Genomic DNA, 20,909 nt, shown 5'->3' with positions numbered 1-20,909 from the left:
TTTATAATGCAGCGCTAGTGCTATGCAAGTCTTGCAAATACTATTTGGGACATGTTTTATTTATTCTATCAAAATATATGATTCCTAAAAGTTGTGTTTTATTTTTTAGAGACCACTATTTAACACCGAGGAAAGAAGCTTTTGCAAACAGGTGGGTTGCAAAGAAAATATGCCTTCAGGCTTGAGTCCTTGCAAGCGTGAATGTTCACTCTGCTGTGTTTATGGCTGCATAGCCAAGTTGCTGGATCTTTTTTTCCTCAAGCCCAGGTGAAAAGGTCATGGTGATTTGCTGGTGAGTTGGAGTGTGTTCATTAAAAGCGGCTTAGAACAAACAGTGGTTGTCAGTCTTGGAATATACGTAGTGTGGATTTAAGAAGAAACAGCACTTGTAATAAAAACAAAGAGGATGTGGTGCTTTGTTCTACAGTATAAAAAGGTTTAAAACACTTGAATAATGCTTAAAACACTGGAATTAATTGTGGTCTGATAAAGTAAGGCTACATTCCAAATGTTTTTGTGTTTCTCTTTATTCTGCTAGCATTGATGAAGTCATGCAGAGAATGACTTCCACAGTGGAGATGGGCATATTGGACATTTGTGAAATCGGCCTTTTATTAAACTTATGATGAACTTAACTGTTTGATTTCATTAAGCAAGACCAAGTAGTTTTCAAGATAATTGTTTTTATAGTGATGAAAACAAATTAGGACATCCTGTTGTTTAGCATTTCAATACTAAATGAATACAAATTTCTGCTCAAATGAAAACTGAATTTCACACCTGGTTGACACGCGCACACCCACACACACACACGCACGCATACACACACACGCACGCACACACGCACACACGTTCACACGCACGCACGCACACACGTGAGATACATTTTGGTCATGCATGACCATGTATTCATGGTACGAGAAATTCGCCTGCACTTCTACTTTTTGATCCTTGGCATCATACACCAGTGACACTCTGATGAAGGCGGAAGTACACGCCGAAACATGTCAGGTAATGCAACCTAAAATACATTGTTTGAGATAAAAGAACCAGTGAAGTGTCTTCCAAGTGAAACAAAATGAACTTAGTACAATTAACCAGTCAACTGTTTCAGTGAGGCCTGTATTCACACTGTACAGGAAGCAAAAGCTGCGGCTTCCAGGTCAAAGGTGGATCTTCAAGTCACATGTATATAGAGCTAATAAAAATGATGATGATGTTGCTGCACATAGCCAAGTGAGTGTGACCAAGCGGATCAGCTTTAAAAAGGGACCCGCTCCCATCGTCAGTATAGAAGGCTACAGCAATGAGTACATTCTGAAGGTAAATCACTTTCTCGCCTCTATTTCGGAAAACTTATTAGTCCACCAATCAACTATCCAAGTCAACAAAGAAAAATGTAATCAAAAAACAAATTGTGACATTACCTTCAAAAATTTTTGTTGGTGTCCCTTATGCATGTGTTGTTAGAATGGCAATTGGCTGTGTGTGTTTATTGTCTAATAGAAGATGAAATGATAAAAATGAATTCTAAGCAAACCCAAACTATCCATCCATCCATCCATTTTCTGAACCGCTTAGTCCCCACGGGGGTCGCGGGTGTGCTGGAGCCTATCCCAGCCGTCATCGGGCAGTAGGCGGGAGACACCCTGAACTGGTTGCCAACCAATCGCAGGGCACGCAGAGATGAACAACCATTCGCACTCACACCTAGGGACAATTTGGAGTGCTCAATCGGCCTATTAAGCATGTTTTGGGGATGTGGGAGGAAACCGGAGTGCCCGGAGAAAACCCACGCGGACACGGGGAGAACATGCAAACTCCACACAGGGAGGGCCGGAGGTGGAATCGAACCGGCACCCTCCTAACTGTGAGGAGGATGTGCTACTCAGTGCGCCACCGAGCCGCCACCAAACCCAAACTATTTTTAGTTAATTAACTATAATTACCCTGGATAATGTTCTTAACCTGTTTGACAGGTTTAGGTTCTGCTTTAGCTTTGTGCGGACACATTGTGCTTTTGCTTCACAATTGGAAGCACGCTCAACGGTGCATTTTGGAGAGAAAATAGTAAGGATACTTTAAATGACCAACGAAGATATTTTGCAAAAAAAGGTAATGCATTTTTATCTATTCTAAGATTTGAAAGTTTTCCAACATTGTTTCTTCTTGTGATTTTTAGGGCACACGGACATACATGACGACAAAAAAAAAAGGTAATGCATTTATCTATTCTGAGATTTGAAAGTTTTCCAAAAAGTCCATCTGGACTGAATACTACAATTAACAAAACAGCTCAGAGTGAATTCAAATTCCAAAGTCTTTCTTTTATGTTACCGTAAGATGCTGGAACCCCAAACCAGTGTGGGCTTTATAAAATGGAAGTGAAATGTGAAATGTCAGCTGTGAAATATCAGCTGTCTGTCATGTTATGTGAGGCACTGGAAATAAAAACAAAAATTACAGATCAACTTTGTGTTATGCTATGAACGCGAGTTCACTTTGACGTTAGACGTTTGTCCAATTCCTTTCTTTCCCTTTAAGTTAGCCTAACCGCCAACTATTTAGCTGTGAGGGAGTGGTTGCAAAGTTATTTACTTAATTGGTAAATAAATAAATAAATAAATAAATAAATAAATCTCCCTGCAAAAAAATCAACTTTTTCACAGGATTCACGTTACATTGCCCCGTTATTATGAATGACATGCATTCATTGTGACACTGCAGAGTCTTTTGAACACATTGGAAGATTTGGGAGATTTTTTATTTTTTTTTGTAATGTGCCTTCACAGCTTTCTGTCAACCAAAGTTTTGTTATATTTTTTACGTTGTTGCTCTTCAAAAAGAAGAGCAAGGAAACGAAAAGCCAGTTAGCAGCTAAATTAGCAATGCTAACAGCCACCGCAGTTCCGGTCAAAGGTTCTCTTGTTCTCACAGTGAACTGCAGACAAACTTGTTCATATGCCTTCCAGAAAACCAACTACTTGTAGACGAACGTCATTTTAAAAACAATACCTTCCCACCTCGTGACGTGTATAAGATTTGTCAGGAATGTGTGATCAACATTTTCATCTGGTTTTAAAAATGCATTTAAAATGAAGACTGGAAGTAACTGCTTGGATCAAATGGGAACATGGAGCATTGCTTGCATTTGTTATGATCATGCATCTGGTCCAGTGACTTCCTAAGGTTCTGCTTCCTCCTCATGAACAAATTTGCATTAGCTCTAATAAGACTCTCTGAAATCAAAAATAATAATGAGAAAAGCTAAAGTACTGAATGCAAACACAGTCAGTGGAATTTTTCAGAAGAAACCCATATCACATCCTGATAATTACATTGTTAATTCTCCAACAATTTTACTTTTCCTTAGCCTTTAATTGAGTGTTTTCATTGAGTTTTCCAAAATTACATTCCTGGATGTTTCTTCTTTGAACAAATTTAATGCAAACGCACTAGAGACTTGTGGGACTTGTTCTCTGAGCTTTATTTTGAGAACATCCTTTTCACGGGTGCTGCTATTTTAAAAACACATTCATGGAATTTTACAAGAGTGCAAACATTTGCTTAGTTAATTTTACCATCTCCAAATTTTGACTCCACCCGCCACAAAATCTTCCACTCCAAATAGACTCTTGTTTAAAGACTAGACTTGTTTTAGACTCTCAGTTTTAGACACTAGTCATTTCCCGTTTGACAGCTTTCTGTTCCAACTCTGTACACGGCGTACATATTGTGCTTTTGCCTCACAATTGGAAACACACTCAACAGTGCATTTCTGAGAGAAAATAGTAAGGAGACCTTTTAGATGACCAACAAAGTTATTTCTTAATAAAAGGTAAGGCATTTTTATCTATTCTAAGATTTGAAAGTTTTCTAACATTGTTCCTACATGTGATTTTTTTAGGACACCTATATGCATGACTAATAAGGAGACTTTTTTTTTTATATAGGTTTGGAGATTGAACACCCAATGAATATAGAAAGAATTGTTGAAAATGGATTACCATTTCATGCAGAAGGTGACAGATGTGGCTCCAGTCATGGTGATTTTTATTTTACTTTTATACAAATGACAATCACAAAAGTGTCCATGTAGGAGAAAAGTGGTTTCAAAGAAGAATTTGTTTGTTTCAGGAACCTCGGCATGCTTGGATGAAGACATTTGTCAAACACCTTGGCTCTGGAACAGTAACAATTGTTATTTACACCGAAAAGAAGGCCTACAAACCAGGTGATGTGCAGTATAGTTACATATATACACGCATGTAGACAGTGAGCAACTGTACGCTGTGCTCTTGCTCTCTTTCCACATCCACAACCCTAACCCCTTTTGTTCTTCAATGACTACTCTTAAGCAGATCATTTTCTCATCCTGCAGGTGAAGGCATCCAAGTCATTGTTGAAGCCATCAACGGGTCGACTTGTTCGTTGATGCTGAAGTACATATTGCAACGGAAGCAAAGTCGGATTTCCCCGGGCAAAAAGATAACTGCCGTGCTTCCAATCGCTGGGAAAGTTGCCGAGCTTGTACGTGCCTACAGCAGAAAGACAATGCTCGATGTGATCAACATCCCGAGAGGGAGCCCTCCCACCATCTCCATGGGTTCGCCTATTGAACTTCACTACGAGTTGAAGGTAAACCAGACCAGACAATGTTGGAATACACTTTTGTCCATGTCAGAACACACTTTAGTTACTGTAGTAAATTTTGAAAAATGTTCTACAGGTCTGTGTGGATATGACTGGCTCAAGCTCCGCTTACCTCAGCTGGCCAATAGTCGTGCGCCCCAGCAGTCTACATTCCACCAAACGACATCAACAGTCACTCAAAGCTTTAACTTTGGGAGATGTTCTTCATCCAAATCCAAACCGGCAAATGCAGAGGCCAAGAAAACGAACACAAAAAGCCAACTCTATAGACTCGCCTCCTCGATTTTGAAATTTTTAACTACAAAACAAATGAAGGTGGGAAACTCTCCATCCATCCACTTTCTGTACCGCTTTTTCCCCGCGGGGGACGCGGTATCCTAGCGGTCATCGGGCAGTAGGCGGGGGACTCCCTGAACCAGTTGCCAGCCAATCGCAGGGCACACAGAGACAAACAACCATCCGCACCCGCACTCACACCTAGGGACAATTTGGAGTGCTCAATCGGCCTACCAAGCATGTTTTTGTGATGTGGGAGGAAACCGGAGTACCTGGAGAAAAAACGCAGAATTGAAGCCGCACCCTTCTAACTGTGAGGCGGACATGCTAACCAATGGGAAACTAGTTCTCTACAATATTTATCTTTACACACACAAAACGGAATAAGTTCAAATTAATACAGAAAAATAGACTAAGTAAAAGGTTAAATGTGGTGGGGGTATCTTTTGCATGGCCATACACAATATTTCTGTGTGAGTGCACTCAACCACAAATTCTCACACCCTTTCTACCAAATTCTTACCGACTTGTCCAACATCTTGTAACCCTGATCACACATATCCACTGTTTCTCCCATTTCCTACAGTATATTAATTTTTAGTTTGGCAAAACTCGCATGAAATTCAGAAAGGTAATTCAGTTTCTCTGTGCGCCCTCCTTCAGATCTTTGTGCACACTGCCACCTCATAATCCTCTGTAATTCCTCTTTCGCAGTATAGTATTTTTTCCCAGTTATGTCAACAGCAGTTCTTGACTATGAGAGAGTCCACGATTCAACAGCCAACATGGTTGAGCCTTTGGTTATAGCTAATTACGAGTTTTAAATGTTAACTTTACTTATAGTTTGTGTTCTGCATTTGTGTAATTGAATTTACGCCTTTCTATTCTTGTATATATGTGTGTTTACTCAAACTATACAGTATACTCCCCCCGACCACATTAGCAGAGAACTATCTATAGCTATCTTTTTCAACCAAATAGGACATATTTTACATTTATTATTTATTCAACAGTAAAAGTCTAAGATTAGGATACATTCTCGATTGATTTATAATATGAGAATGAATACAGCATTTGCTATTGAAATGTCCAGTGAGTGTATAATAGATATAAATACGCAGATTAAGAATTTCACTTGTACATTTTGGGGACATTCTCTTTTGACAAAATGATTAAATGTGCTGCGGCCATGGAGGAAAGGCATTTAAATTGTGTAAATATTTTGTGTTTACTACGCATTTCATTTGTGTATGAGCAAAAAAATTACTTGTTTATGAGAGCATTTCAATACTGTGTATACAATTGTATGTGTGAGTAAGGGAGTTGTCCACGCTCCCTCACTGAACAGGTCTAATACCCCTATATATCCCCGCTTCTTTTGTTTCTGCTTGGTTTCCATTTACACATACATTTTAGTCACCATTTGAAATGATACATTACATTTATTTGCCAATTAGTGAAGGTATCAGTTGGTTTGTTTCATAATTTCTCATGAGTTTTTGTAACTACTAAAGATGTTTAACGTATGACTTGAAGAACAACAAATATTTAATGGATTCCTATCGGTAGAAACAAGTATGTAAATGTAGCTAAGAATGTAAATATTAACGAGAACATGTTTTTTTTTAATATCACCCTTTAATCAATGTCAGTGGTTTAAGCCCCCACTATTTAAGGTCTATTTAAGAAGACACTGTCAGGTAGAGTTTCCATCAGTTTTTTGGTCCTGATGATTTAATGATGATTATGATTATTAATTATAATTTCAGAGGAAACAGTCAGGTATATTTTGTATCTGCTTTTTGGTCCTGATTAAAAATGAAAAGCTTGCACATCTTCCAGTTTCCATCCTGTTTTTATTAATCTCAGATGCTGAGGCTATCCTGCGCTAGCAACAGGCCGTGACGACAACAACAATGTTAGTGTGTGTGGAAAAAATGCTGTATGAAAGTTATTCAGTGATGACAGCGTTTCAGCCGTGTGTATTTGAATATTTTACGAGTAAAAGCATGTCACACCATTTGAGTATTTGATTGACGTATGTAAAAACTTTTTAATTTTGTATGTAAGCTAAACAAATTGAGTTGTATTTCGGCATTTTAGTAGTGTTTCACAAGTGTACAATAGTATAAGTATTTTACTTGTGTATATGAGCAAAACAAATCTATTGTGTGCATCACTCGTGTATGTAAAAAAACAGCTTTATCGAAAGCATTTCACATGACTATGTGAGTTTAAAAAAATGTATGCGCGTTTCATAAGCTAATGTAAAAGCTTTCGTACAGTATAGAAGTGAAAAATCTGTGTGAGAATATTTCAGCAGTGTGCATGAGAGCATTTGACTACCGTATGTAAAATAATTTCACAAGCGTACAATAGCGTTTCACTTCCATGTGTGTGTATGTGAGTGTAAAATGTAATCATGAATTATGTCCCTGACAACCCCTCATAAGAATACCTGCCCCTTAAGTAGCTTGCCTGCTGCAGTCCACTTGTAACAGTGCCCGAAGCTTGCTGTCTCTTTTATCAATTCCATTTGTAATCATGATGAAGGGCTCTATAAGGCTGCATCTTGAGCCCTTAGATGAGCTGCATTATTGAAAGTGACTGGTGACTCACTCTCCAGGGACCTGGGAGGCATGTAAAGAGGCAGACTGTGTCGGAAGAGTACACGGCAGCCTAAATAAATGTACACATTAGCAGACTCCATTAACCTCACTTAAAATTGCGTGCAGTCCTCCCACCTGTTTTTCCTCTTTGCTTTGCTCTATTTTTAAAGATGAGAGCATCTTGCTACATAAATCAAACATAACGGGTATCAAGAGGTGAAGCTTTGCTTTGTCATTGCTTTGTCATGTCATTCTACCCTTTTAACGAGACACTTAGAAACGAAAGTATTAGAACAGTAAGGTTAATTATTTCATTTCTGCTGCCAATTGAAAAAAAATGGGATAAGCGTTGAAAGAATGAGACACCATGGTTTATGCCTTCTTTCTGATTTTTTTTTTTTTTTTGCACGTTTGACACTTCACATCATCAAACCCAGTGAAAGTTATAGGCAGTATAAATCATGACAAAATTCAGCAGGTTTCCTATTAAAAATTGAAGAGCAAAAAATCCACAGATGCATGGCCCTGTGTGAAAAGTGATTGCATGCTCACACCTCATCACTGGCTGGGACACTCTGAGCAGCAACAATAGAAATCAAGCGCTTTCTATACCTGCCAATTTGCCTTTTGCATTTCTGTGGGCATATTTTTTTGCCACTCTTTGCTGCAGAATTACTTTAATTCAGTTTTGTTCCTGTAATGCAAAGCGATGAGCTACCAGCTCAGTGGCCTAGTAGTAGAGTGTCCGCCCTGAGACTGGAAGGTTGTGGGTTCAAACCCCGGCCGGGTCATACCAAAGACTATAAAAATGGAACCCATTGCCTCCCTGCTTGGCACTCAGCATTAAGGGTTGGAATTGGGGGGTTAGATCACCAAAAATGATTCCCGAGCGCGGCGCCACTGCTGCTCACTGCTCCCCTCTCCCCCAGGGGATGGATCAAAATCACATGGGGATGGGTTAAATGCAGAGGAGAGAGCCCTTTGAGACTGCTTGTGATTTAGGGCTATATAAACTTGACTTGACTTGATTGATTGATTGATTGATTGATTGATTGATTGATTGATGTGTGCGACCATGATGGTTTAAATCAGATGCTGAATTGACTATCACTCATAAAACTGATGAGTCTGTCCATTTACAAACCGCCGGTCTGGCAAACAGCCTTGTCAAACCAACACACTGGAGCATATCTGATTCTAGACCAGGCATGGGCAAACTACAGCTCATGGGCCATGTACTAGGTTTTGTAATTTGGTTCACCAAAGTTGTTTAAACCATCGTATTTTCACGACCACATAGGTAAGGTGCACATAAAAGTCAGGAATCTCTCCAAAATGGACAGGGCCCCGGGGCACCTTATGGTGCGGTGCGTCGCACCCTAACCCGAGCCAAACCCGTCAAATTTTAGAACTCTATTTGGCCCATCAGTCAAAAGGTTTGCCCACTCTGTTCTAGACATGTATTTGAATTTAATTTTTTATTGTACCAGAAAATATCGAAACAAAAATACACAACTGAGAGCACTTTACGCCAAATAAATGCTGTAAAATACACACTCACAGAAACCACTTTCCTCCTCTGAAGCACTTTTCTGGCCAGAACAAAGCGGTTTCTGCCTCAGTAGTTTGAAAGATTTATCTTACAACACAATGCATTCATAAAACCTTGGCTGCAAGGGAAGTATGTCTGACCTAAGCAAAACTGCACCTTCAAAAGGTTTAGGATAGCCTTTGAAAGGCTTTGAGAATACATCTTGAAAATAAGCCTTAATAGGAATCTGTCTATGTGGAGCAGTCAGTTGGGCAGAGATAGGAACTGGACACAGAAGTGAAGCAATTCTCTGTCGGCTTGGGGTGCTCAAATGTCGACAGTGATTGACAGCCGGTCAGATGAAAAGCACAACAGACCACAGGGAGGGCTCCACTAAACATTTTTCTACTCACATAGTGACAGAAAAAATAAGCACGTATAAAACGTGTCCAGGGCTGAAACATATTGTGCATTCAGTGCCCACAATATTTTGTGTTTCAGAAGGGAGAGAGAGACCAGATACTTTACACTGCCAGAATAAAAGACAAGACCATACTTTAGTCCTTCATGTATGATATATTTGAACAACACCACCTACAGGGAAATTGCTGCACAAATGAGTTATTTCAACACAGAATGTTGACAACCCCTGAGAGCTGTTATTCTTCATGTTAATGAAGAGACAACTGAGCAAATATTTCCAACTTTACAGGAAGAGATTTGTAAATCAGTTATTAGTTATCAGTTAGTGACTTCAACCTATTCTCACTTAACGTTCACCTTGGTCATTTTCCTGTACAACGGTATCGATACAAGTCTCTTTATTCTGGGTCTTTAAATGGAACACAGAGGAAACAAATCACTTCAGAATAAACGGGAAGCCCATGTGACTCACGCCAGGGACGAGTGTACATCCCCCCAAAGGAAGAGATGCTCAGTCTATCCAAGGGTCATTACGAAGCTGTGATCAGAATACATAACACGTGTACTGCCGAGATGAAGGGCCTCAAGGGAAGGCGGGGCCTTCTTTTCTGCCGTGCTTGTCCGTCAGAACAGTGCACTCTATTCATCATGGTATTCATCGTCGTTTAAACACGCTTCCAAGGTCAAGACTCGTTCAGAGTGTCACACAATGTCTTGAAACTGTATCTTGTGGAGTACATAACTACATATAGACTCTCAGCTGAGTGGATGGGATATGAATGAGACTGGAGGCTTGAAGGTTTGATTTTGCCTTCTGCTTGTTAGCGGGGTAAATCAAAGACTCTATTGAGAGGTTTCTCAACAGCAGCCTGGACATCAACGAGTAAAGCGGCACCTGAGAGGCTTCGTCAAAAAAGCACACACATTCACACCTCTATAGGGAACAAGAGAGGGAAGGTGGAGTGCTTGCTGGGTCCATCTGTCATGCAGTCATGCAGCCAATGCAATGTGAGGATGGCTGAGGGGAAGGTCACATACTTTTGTCCTCTGTTTACCGAATAGAATAAAGGTAGGTATTGATTTATATATTGGCCATGTAACTGTGCTGTATATGTTCCGTTTTTTTATAATGAATACAATATAACTTGAAGAGGCAATTCTGTTCAAATGTTGTTATTGTACCCTGCTAAACCAAACACCAATATTTTATCTTATGTAATGTATGCACGCGTCTTTATTTTATTTGTTATGTGTATGCACAAAATCATGGTTTAAAACTGAGATTTCCACTTGGGGTGAAAAGAGCAGACGTTAATGAAGGAATAAAATAATGCATGTCCCATGTAAATTTGAGCAACTGATGGAACGCTACATCTCCTACCCTAGAAATTATGTGTGTGTGTGGGTGTGTGTGTGTCTGTGTGTGTGTGTGCGTGTGCGCGTGTGTGTGTGTGTGTGTGTGTGTGTGTGTGTGTGAGTGTGAGAGAGAGTCTGCTTTCGCACAATAACTTTTAGAAATATATTTTCTACTCTTAGGAGTCATTTTCCAACATCCACCCCAAATTAGCTTCAAAACATGTTAATCTGTCAAATGACCAAAAACAAAAAGTTTACGAAAATCCCATTTTGTGAAGAATCGCCATGAACAGTTTTCAGTAAGAGTGGCCCGATCCTGATTTTTGTGAAAACACATCACATACGTTTTAATTTTTAACATTATTGACACCAATAAAACTAGTGTTGTGTGCATTGTTCACTCATGTTTCATTGACTTTCAAAACCCTTTGCTCCTTAGTGAATTACCTAATTAGTGATTACAAGATGAGCGGCAAACATTCTGGTATTGTTAAACTGACACAAAGCAGTTGCGACTTGGCCCATTAGGATATTGAGATGGGCCATGGACTCTATGTATTAAATAAGCCACTCTCTTCGTTGCCAACTTTTTATCTATCTTAAGCATCTGACACCTTATCAGTCCAAGGCAGCAAATTGTTAAAAAGTCAGAATAAATCAACTATAGATGGCAAATAAGATGAAAATATAGGTAAGATACTGTAAACGACACAATAGAGAGACTATGTTGAACAAACATCCATCCATCCATTCATCCATCCATTTTCTGAACCGCTTAGTCTCCACGGGGGTCGCGGGCGTGCTGGAGCCTATCCCAGCCGTCATTGGACAGTAGGCGGGGGACACTCTGAACTGGTTGCCAGCCAATCGCAGGGCACACAGACACGAACAACCCTTCGCACCGAGGGACAATTTGGAGTGCTCAATCGGCCTACCAAGCATGTTTTTGGGATGTGGGAGGAAACCGGAGTGCCCGGAGAAAACCCACGCGGACACGGGGAGAACATGCAAACTCCACACAGGGAGGGCCGGAGGTGGAATCGAACCCGCACCCTTCTAACTGTGAGGCGGACGTGCTACCCAGTGCTCCACCGAGCAGCATGTTGAACAAACAGATGTTGGAAATTATATTTGGTTGTCCTCACCTTGCTTCTCCCAAACTGATCACCATGTATATTTCCCACGACATATTTTCAGCCACGGCTCCATGTGGCACCAGCAGGCTGACTCCTGGAAAACATGCAGTGTGTCAAAAGCCACAACTCCACCAGATTGTCAATGTAGCATCACATAAACCTTGCATGAGAATATTTTAGGAGTATCCAGGTATATGAAAGAACAACATGAACAGTCAATTTATAAAGATAGTGAATCTTTATATGTAAGTGGGTAAAGCTGGATGTGATCATGAATTTATTCAAACACAAAAGGAACACACCTTTGTTGACTGAGCAACACAACTGTTTTAAAATGTGCAGATTTGCCACAAAAACCTTGCCTGGGAATATTTTACTTTTTAAAACAAAGCAGGACATCAGTGTGTATTGTAGTTAGTTAGTTTGTTTATTGACAAAAGTATAAAACTTTGGGTCCAAACAAAAAAAAGTACACATTACAAAAGATTACAATAAATAACACAATAGATTAAAATAAAAACAAAACACAAAAATCCTTGCTTCATACAGTTTTCTTTTTTTCCAACGTCGACAGGCAGGCATGTAACATTTGCAAAGTTTCTCTGTTAGTGCCCACAAAGAGTGAGCTCAGAGAGAGGTAGCTAGGTAATTAGCTAGATCGATCAATCAAATATCGATCTATACTATATTGATCCCCAGGGGAAATTCCGTTTTCCAGCAGCTGTCAGTCAACATGTTCAGGTTGTAGTGCAGGGATAGGCTACCGGCGGCCTGTGGGCTGCATGTGGCCCACATCCACACTCAAAGTGGTCCCTAGATTAACTTTCAATTTCTGGAGGAATTGTGGGTGCCCCAGCCTCCACACAGTACACATATGTAGTAAAGTTGAAGGTGTAAAATCAAATATATATATGCCAAGGCCTCAGCTTTCACACAATAACACCACTAGATGGCCCGTATAACTTACTACAGAGCTTCTCCTGGACCTCCATTAAAGAGGAAGATGGTGAGTGAATTCACAGTGAAGGGAGAGGTGGCGCAATACCGGAAAACAGCGCAAAGATAAACCGAAGCTTTTTATTTTTACGATCACGTGAAAGGGAAGATTAAAGGAGTTATGATTGACTACAAGTACTTCTCTTTGGCCTTGGATGAAAGTACAGATGTGGCTGATGTCAGCCAGGTGCTTAAATTCATTAGCGCCATTAAAAGTAGGTTTGAAGTGCACAAGGGGCTCCTCAAATTGGTGTCTATTCACAATACCACCAAGGGTATGGACATATTCAATACCGTTTGTAGTTTTTCAAGTGCACAAACACAAATTATCTGCTATTGTTACTGATGGTGCACCTGCAAATTCTGAAGGTTAAAGTCAAAGTCTCTTTTATTGTTGAAGACATACAAAGGAATCGAAAGTACATTCCTCACTACAGGAACGCCTCTGCAGCAGGAGACGAACCTGTTTCCATGTTCTAAATTTGGTGACTAAAGTAACACATTTTATCTGAGGAAATGCACAGCAGGGTTCACTTGAGCCTCTACCTTCAATGAAATAATAATTCCATGTCATAAAAGATGGAAGTTCGGCCTGGGCAGGTCAAATGCAAGTCTCATTTGCACCTCCTCGGTCAGGACTCCATTCTTGCAATCTGATAATTTAATCTCAATACTACTACTACTACTACTACTACTACTACTACTACTGCACGTCTGCCTTACAGTTAAGAGGGTGCAGGTTTAATTCCACCTTCAGCCCACCCTGTGTGGAGTTTGCATGTTTTCCCCGTGCCCGCATGGGTTTTCTCTGGGCACTCTGATTTCCTCCCACATCCCCAAAACATGCTTGGTAGGCTGATTGAGCACTCCAAATTGCCCCTAGGTGTGAGTGCGGATGTTTGTTGTTCTCTGTGTGCTCTTCGATTGGCTGGCAATCAGTGGTTGTCGCCCAACTACTGCTCTTATACAGTCTCCAGCTTGCCCACGATCTCCGTGGAGACAAGCGGTACGGGAAATGGATGGATGGATAATAGAAATAATAATCTAATACATTTTTTTAAGGCGCCTTCCTTGGCACTCAAGGACACTGTACAATGTTAAGTTTAATAAATGAACAACAAAAAAAACAAAAAATGAAAAACAAAAAAACCCAAAAAAGAGCAGTAAGGGCCCATTTATACAAGGACACTTGTAACGCCGAAATATCCTATCGAGGGCGCCTTTTGTTTAGACGGTAACGGTGATTTGAGGGCTTGAATAGGTAAAAATTTAAACCACCCTCCAGAGTGGAAACGTTAAAAACGGGTGCAAAGCCGCTAATAATGCCGGTAGTACGTGGGGCCCTTCGTCATCTTCGTCATCCCGTGATCGAATCCTTTGCCCTTTATGTAAACAACCTCCGCGCGGCACGAGTGACGTCACTTGCAGTTCAAATGACAGTAATCCCTTGCTACATCGCGGTTCGTTTATTGCGGTTTCACTACATCGCGGATTTTTGAATTTTGAAAATTTGTGAGAAAAATCACATATAAGTCGTGTCTGAGTATAAGTTGCCCCCCCCCTCCCAAACTATGACAGAAACCGCGACTTTTCATCCGACGCTTTTGAGCATGAAGACATTGTGATAAATGCTAGTTCAATTGAAAAACAAACATACATACATATTTTGGTCTTTTTAAAGATGGCATTTATTTACCTCGGAAGTATGCGGAGCTAACAAAAAATTGTGAACCCTTCCATCCTTTAAGATGCCCATGCTTGTTTTTGTTAGTGAATAGGTTGCAGACCCAGAGCATGAAGGGTGGTGACAGGACTCATGATTGACCTGTACGCTCCTCTTGGGAATGCAACTGTGGTCGTTCTCTGACATGCTCCATTTCATGGAATGTGACCTTCTAGCAATAACAATAGCAGAATAACATGTTTGGCACATGACAATGGTACAACATGCAAAGTTGTGCTGCTACATCAAAACTGTGCAGTATTCAAAAGTGTAATAGGTGATCACATTGTATAAAATATGTCTGTAATGAAGCATTTAAAACAGAGAAACACTAAATACCAACGCATGTTTCCCAACTATGATATCTTTTTTTTATTTTCAATGTATCTAAAATAACTACAAAGGATGCATTAAAGGCACAATCATTTGAGGTAATTAGGATGACACTACCATTGATTTTGGAGTGCAGGTTTTGAAAAGCAAGGTTAATCTCTTCCATTAAAATGCAAAATATCAGCGCCTGTACTTCGACTGTGATGTGGAGTTGCTTTTGTCTCGGAACTTTAGTCCTCTTGAGAGGAGTACTGTAATAGAAGTCACTCATAACCCACAGAGACTCGAATAAGGATACATTAAAGACAATCTGATGAAAACATGTCTGGCAGAAATTCAGCTGCAAATAGTGTCTGTCTGAATCAGACATGACGTGTAAACAATATATTAATTTTGATCCTTCATGAGACTAGTTCCCTGTTGTACAGCAACTCGGTAATTACCGACAGTTATAACATTGTGCAAAGAAGCCATGCTATTGGAAAAACTATCACTACTGAGAAAAATATACCACATGATATATAGCACTAAATTACAAATTACTTTGAGTGAAGCATATTAACCTAAAGGAAAGTCAAGTTAAAAAAAATCATCACATAAAGTTAAATTATAATAAGCAATACAGTCATGTAAGAAGTTGAAGTGTAAGAATCCAAAAATGGTTGTGATTTTGTCAACCCTGACAATGAGAGTTGCTCATTTTAAAGAAATGTCTCATCAATGATTGTTTTTTAGTGATTTGTATTAAGGCACAAGAATTACAGATCCCTGGTTTTCTGCATCCTTTCTACTTCTGTATGGTTTGCAATTGCAAACAGATCTTAAAAATTCCTCAGATTGTGGATTGATGTGAAACTATGGCTACGTTTACGTAGACACATTTATTCAGATTAAAATCCTGATTGGAATAAAAATACTTCATGTACACACCCCGTTTGGAATATTCTGACCCGAATAAACCCATTCCGAATGAGAGGGGTGGTTTAGGTTCACTGATGATTCGATAGCGTGCATGAAAATGCAAATTCTGAAATGTCACAACAAACCGTCATCACCGCGCATGTCTGTGACGTCAGTATACGTGTTTCTGTTATGCCCGGAAGCTAGTAGAAACAGAGCGAGGAAAAAACGTGGCAGGCGCAAGAGGTTCTTTACACAGCAGCTCCATTGTTGTTAATAATAGACACATGGTGGAACGGCTGGGAACGAGACATGACAACACGTGCCTTAATTTGATCGATATTTTTAGTGTAGTACATGAAAACAGTGCATCTGATCATTATTTAAATACAAACTCTCCCATTGAAAACATTTTGAGGAAAATTTGATTCGACCTTCCTGTGTGGAGTTTGAGACCGGTGCTCTTCATTATATTGGTAAAAATGCACCTCTTAATGAATGTATATCACAATCAGACGATACACAATCATCTTGTTTGCCTTTGGATCTTAATTGTGCAGTCTACTGGATACACAAATTCCTCACATACACTTGGGAAAACTTTGTCAAAATGTGGAAGCTGTTATTACCACAAACACCAAGACCAACCCTAATTTTTTTTACCCCAGTTTCTATGGGCATTAGGGCAAGATGTCCTAATACTTGTTTTCCCGTACAGGGCTTATGATTTTTGCTATTTTAAGAAAAAAAGAAAAACAAATCTTTACAAATGAAAAGAGTGCCGCTATGTGGTGTCTATATTATTAGAGTGCTCAAAAAGCTTCAATTTATTGCTGGTTCATATGGCTTGCTAGCCAGTAAAAGGAAGAGTGGTTCTGCAAGTAGGCTGAGTGAGTGCTGCACTTGACATTAGCGGCTCCTCCACTCAGACCACTCTGCTTGAAAGGCCATTGAGAAAAGTTAATTCCACCTGCCCTCTTACCACGTGTCAATGATTCAGACAAGCATCGCAAAAGAGCACCGCAAGTTGCATGACTGCACAGTTGTTAAAGTCATGATAGCCATCCCAGATTCGACGCAAACACTTGCCAATGTTTTTTGTGAGTTGTTCTGTTGTATTGTTATTTTATGTTACTATATGCTCTGTAAAAGGGCTTTATTGCAGCAACAGCCGTTGAGAAAGCAACTGCATTGTTGCGTTGTACTGTAAAATCATTTACAATCAACATGGAAGAAATTCAGTCAGCTTTGTTATCCCACGGTTGAAAATGGACCCAGATTTGATAAATTTAGAGTATGAGTGTTGTGTACTGTGTCTAGTCACCGTGGGACGGTGGGAAACGTAATTTCGATCTCTTTGTGTGCCTTGGCATGTGGAGAAATTGACAATAAAGCGGACTTTGACTTTGACTTTGATTTCTTTTCCAAACATGTCTGTGCAAAGTGGATGAACAGCCCTCCAAACAAATGTTGCTGTTTCATTTCCATTTGTGCCAAAGTCTTGAGATTGCAGCACTGATCAAGACACAAACTATCAAGAAAACTGTTGCATGTTGTTAGTGTTGTTCTTAGCAGGGGCCGACAGACACATTTTAGGTAGATGCCGATTCACGTTTGGTATATAAAAATAAAAAATGAAAAAAATCTGATAATCAATTAATCCTCGAAATAACTAACACAAATTATAAGAAATAAAATAACTTAATTTTTGGTCCGTTTCCGGTTAAAACTATAACATTATGAATTACAAGCAGTACATTTTAATGTTTTACATTACTTTGAACTTTAGACTTTAAAGAAATACATTTTTAAGTATAAAAATACCCAAAAAAGCAACAACTGAGGAATTTAATGTTACATTTTAGCTGTACGGTTTATAAGCAACATAAACACTATTTATGCATGATGCCCTTTAACTTTCCATTACATTCCTTTGACTTTATTATTTTCTGTGGCATGAAATGAGACCTTTCTCGAATGTCAAAATATGTTACTTTTGACAGAGTTGCATTTTAAATATGCAGTGGAGCCCTGCATACTTATGGTTCTGTATCACGGATTTGCAGATTGTATTCTTTTCATTGTTTTTCAATACTTTTTAAATTCCTTTTACATTTTTTTTGTTTCTCCATTTCACACAATTTTTTGGTGGAAATCATATTGAATGTTCCTTAGTGTTTTTTGAAGAATAACTTGGGCTTAAAAAAACTTTTATTTTTCAATGCATTTAAATAGGCCTCAATTATGCAGCATTTTGCTATTTGCAGCCAGGGCCCCTTCCCTCACAAATAGTGAGGATCCACAACACGATGTGCAGACTTCAACTGAAAATTTAGCTAATGTCTTATATGCTTTTAAAGTTTCCCAACAAAGCTTCCTGTCAAGGTAAGTGTGTGTGTCCACAGTCAGGAAAAAGCTGCAACTTAACCAAAACGTTCTATTGTTTCAAGCATGTCTTAAACGTCATGACTTCTTAGAATGGCAACAACCCAAATGTACACTGTAAAACTCTCAATCAGCAATCTGAGTTGGGAAACATTAAATTGTAATCTATGCTCTTCTCTTGAGGTGGCATAGTTCGGTGGTATAGTGGTCATCTCCCAACCCAGAGGTTAGGGTTCAAGCCATTGAGAACATGTATTTCTCCTGATGCTGCATCGTCAGTTGGTGAATGAGGTGTCAGCGTGACACGTGAAATAAATATAGGCATAAAGGTAAACTTGCTCTTAATATCTTTATAATATTTCAGGGCAAAAACACAGCATTAATCATTGATTTTAACCAGGATAATCAGACCATTATATCAATTGTATATTTGCTGAGTTAAAGATAATAAACAGGCACACTTACCTCCCTAATGACGTCATGTAGCAAATTAAAATGCATTGCCCACCCTAACGCTTTTCTGAGCAATTATCTTATTTTTAAACAATAAATGGTATCTTACATCGTGGCTGATAAGTCATTGTTTGTGAGACCAATCACCGTTTAGTTTTTCATCCATCCATTTTCTGAACCGCTTTGTCCCCACGGGGGTCGCGGGCGTGCTGGAGCCTATCCCAGCCGTCAACGGGCAGCAGGCAGGGGACACCCTGAACTGGTTGCCAGCCAATCGCAGGGCACACAGAGACGAACACTCGCACTCACACCTAGGGGCAATTTGGAGTGCTCAATTGGCCTACCAAGCATGTTTTTGGGATGCGGGAGGAAACCGGAGTGCCCGGAGAAAACCCATGCGGGCTCGGGGAGAACATGCTAACTCCACACAGGGAGGGCCGGAGGTGGAATCGAACCTGCACCCTCCTAACTGTGAGGCGGATGTGCTACCCAGTGCCCCACCGAGCCGCCTCATTTAGTTTTTATGAAATAAAATGTAAAGAATATTCAAAATATAACAGGAACAAACCTAAGAAAAAGCAGCAAAACAATGCGAGAAAACAAGAGTCATTATTTTTTTTGGACACAATTGTAATGATTTCTGTGGCATCAATTGGTCAGTGGTCATTGTGATTGGTTATTAGGTAGCAAAATGCAAATCCGTCTGCCACTGAGCAGAGCACATCTGATGGAGGTAGTTTACTTCAAGCTTATGTGTATCACAGATAAATGCAGTGATCTTTCTATGGAGAATAGACAAATGTTAAACGATTTTCTCACACATGGCAAGTTGCTAAGCATGGTTAGTGTTGCAGATTACAAATCCCATTTTTGTAAGTCATCTGTTGCGGCAGATGGATACCCTTTTTCTGAATTCATAGTAGGAAAATAATTATTTTGTGTTAAAGACGAGCTAATAAATCCAAATTGTGGTATATTTTCTTCATTCAAACTGAGTTTGAGTCAAGGCTTGATTTGTGGCGGACTTCTGAACACCTTTTCAATCCCTTGCAAACATGCTTCACTTAACACTACATTCAGGCCATGTCACAAAAAATAACAAGGCCTTTTTGTCATTAATTTCCTATGACAAAAAAAAGCTTGAGACAGCTCAACACCATAGCTAGTTTTAGATTTAGTTTTTTGTGTCCATGCTGTATGGGAGAACAGGGCAGCGCCTTGACCAGCTAAAACCTGAGGTGGACATCAGCGACAACAAATAAATATGAGAATGTGGAGCAGGATCAATTACCCCATGGTATTTGGAAATGAGTCAACGGTGGAGCAAGCTCACCACAGCACGGTCATCCACCTGAGACATCAGGGTGGAAGCTAATCACAGCTAGCTACAGGGAGGGTTTTTTTGCGAACTGGCATGAAACGCGTGGAGAGGTTCCAGCCAGCATATTACACCAAGATAGGTGAAAGCCTACCTGTGTTCACATGCGGTATGTAATGTAACATACATGTGACTGCTGACTGTTTGCCCAAATCATGTCAGATGCCAAAGTGTATCCTCAGTAATGCCCCCTCAAAAAGGTGACAAACCGGTTCAACACTATATCTGCACAATTCAGCACTTCATTATTCAGTCTGATCATTTTCAGCAACTGTCTTCAAATATCCGCCCATTCATCAATTCTCTGTCAGACTTATCCTCACTAGGGTCACGGGTCCCATCAAAGTCAAGGCCCAGGGGCCAGATACGGCCCGCCGCATCATTTTATGTGGCCCGCGCAGACAAATTGTGCATCGACTTCATGTGTCAAGACTAAGATTGCAAATTGTCTTCACTTTTAGAAGATAGAGATATTGCTCTTTATATTTGTGAATATTTCAGCAGTTTTTACTCATCTCTGATTTCAACACTTGTTATTCGCCAGTTTGTTGTGTAGCCTACACTGTATATCATGTATGGAGTTGACAGTCAGAATGGTCCCAAGAAGGAAAGTATGATTACGATGCGACGCGTGACAAAAATGAGTTTGACACCCGTGCTTTAACATATCCCCATGCATACTGCTTTAGTGACCCAACAACATCCAGTTTTGTAGGATGAGGGCGTACATAAACCTTGCTCTTGAAGTCACAAGCAG

General features: G+C 39.8%; 2 protein-coding genes across 3 annotated transcripts in view; one reads left to right on the top strand and one right to left on the bottom strand.

Moving 5' to 3' along the window:
* The window catches only part of unc5db (unc-5 netrin receptor Db), a 159,055-nt gene that overhangs the window by 25,708 nt on the left and 112,438 nt on the right, over positions 1 to 20,909 (bottom strand). The window contains exon 11 of the mRNA XM_085910331.1: positions 11,994 to 12,078. Within this exon, the coding sequence (XP_085766457.1) occupies positions 11,994 to 12,078 (85 nt within the window). The remainder of the gene's footprint in view (positions 1 to 11,993; positions 12,079 to 20,909) is intronic.
* LOC147057690 (arrestin domain-containing protein 3-like) lies at positions 1,981 to 6,765 on the top strand. Of its 2 annotated transcripts, XM_085910332.1 has the most exons (6): positions 1,981 to 2,115; positions 2,183 to 2,216; positions 3,954 to 4,046; positions 4,138 to 4,234; positions 4,382 to 4,638; positions 4,730 to 6,765. In XM_085910332.1, exons 3-6 carry the CDS (start codon positions 3,999 to 4,001, stop codon positions 4,940 to 4,942), a joined length of 615 nt encoding a protein of 204 aa, XP_085766458.1. In that variant the 5' UTR covers positions 1,981 to 2,115; positions 2,183 to 2,216; positions 3,954 to 3,998; the 3' UTR covers positions 4,943 to 6,765. The 2 variants fall into 2 exon arrangements, with proteins under 2 accessions (XP_085766458.1, XP_085766459.1); XM_085910333.1 differs by lacking the exons at positions 1,981 to 2,115; positions 2,183 to 2,216 and adding an exon at positions 2,632 to 3,838.

Source organism: Syngnathus leptorhynchus, chromosome 4 (genome assembly GCF_054491065.1).
Source record: "Syngnathus leptorhynchus isolate UIUO chromosome 4, UIUO_Slep, whole genome shotgun sequence".
Lineage (NCBI taxonomy): Eukaryota > Metazoa > Chordata > Actinopteri > Syngnathiformes > Syngnathidae > Syngnathus > Syngnathus leptorhynchus.
This window is presented reverse-complemented; position numbering and strand designations above follow the sequence as displayed.

Bases quoted from the DNA above. Each gene is read 5' to 3' on its own strand.
- LOC147057690 (XM_085910332.1), top strand. From the start codon at position 3,999: ATGGATTACCATTTCATGCAGAAGGTGACAGATGTGGCTCCAGTCATG. The intron at 4,235-4,381 runs GTGATGTGCAGT...CTCATCCTGCAG, and splicing joins AAAGAAGGCCTACAAACCAG to GTGAAGGCATCCAAGTCATT. The intron at 4,639-4,729 runs GTAAACCAGACC...AATGTTCTACAG, and splicing joins AACTTCACTACGAGTTGAAG to GTCTGTGTGGATATGACTGG.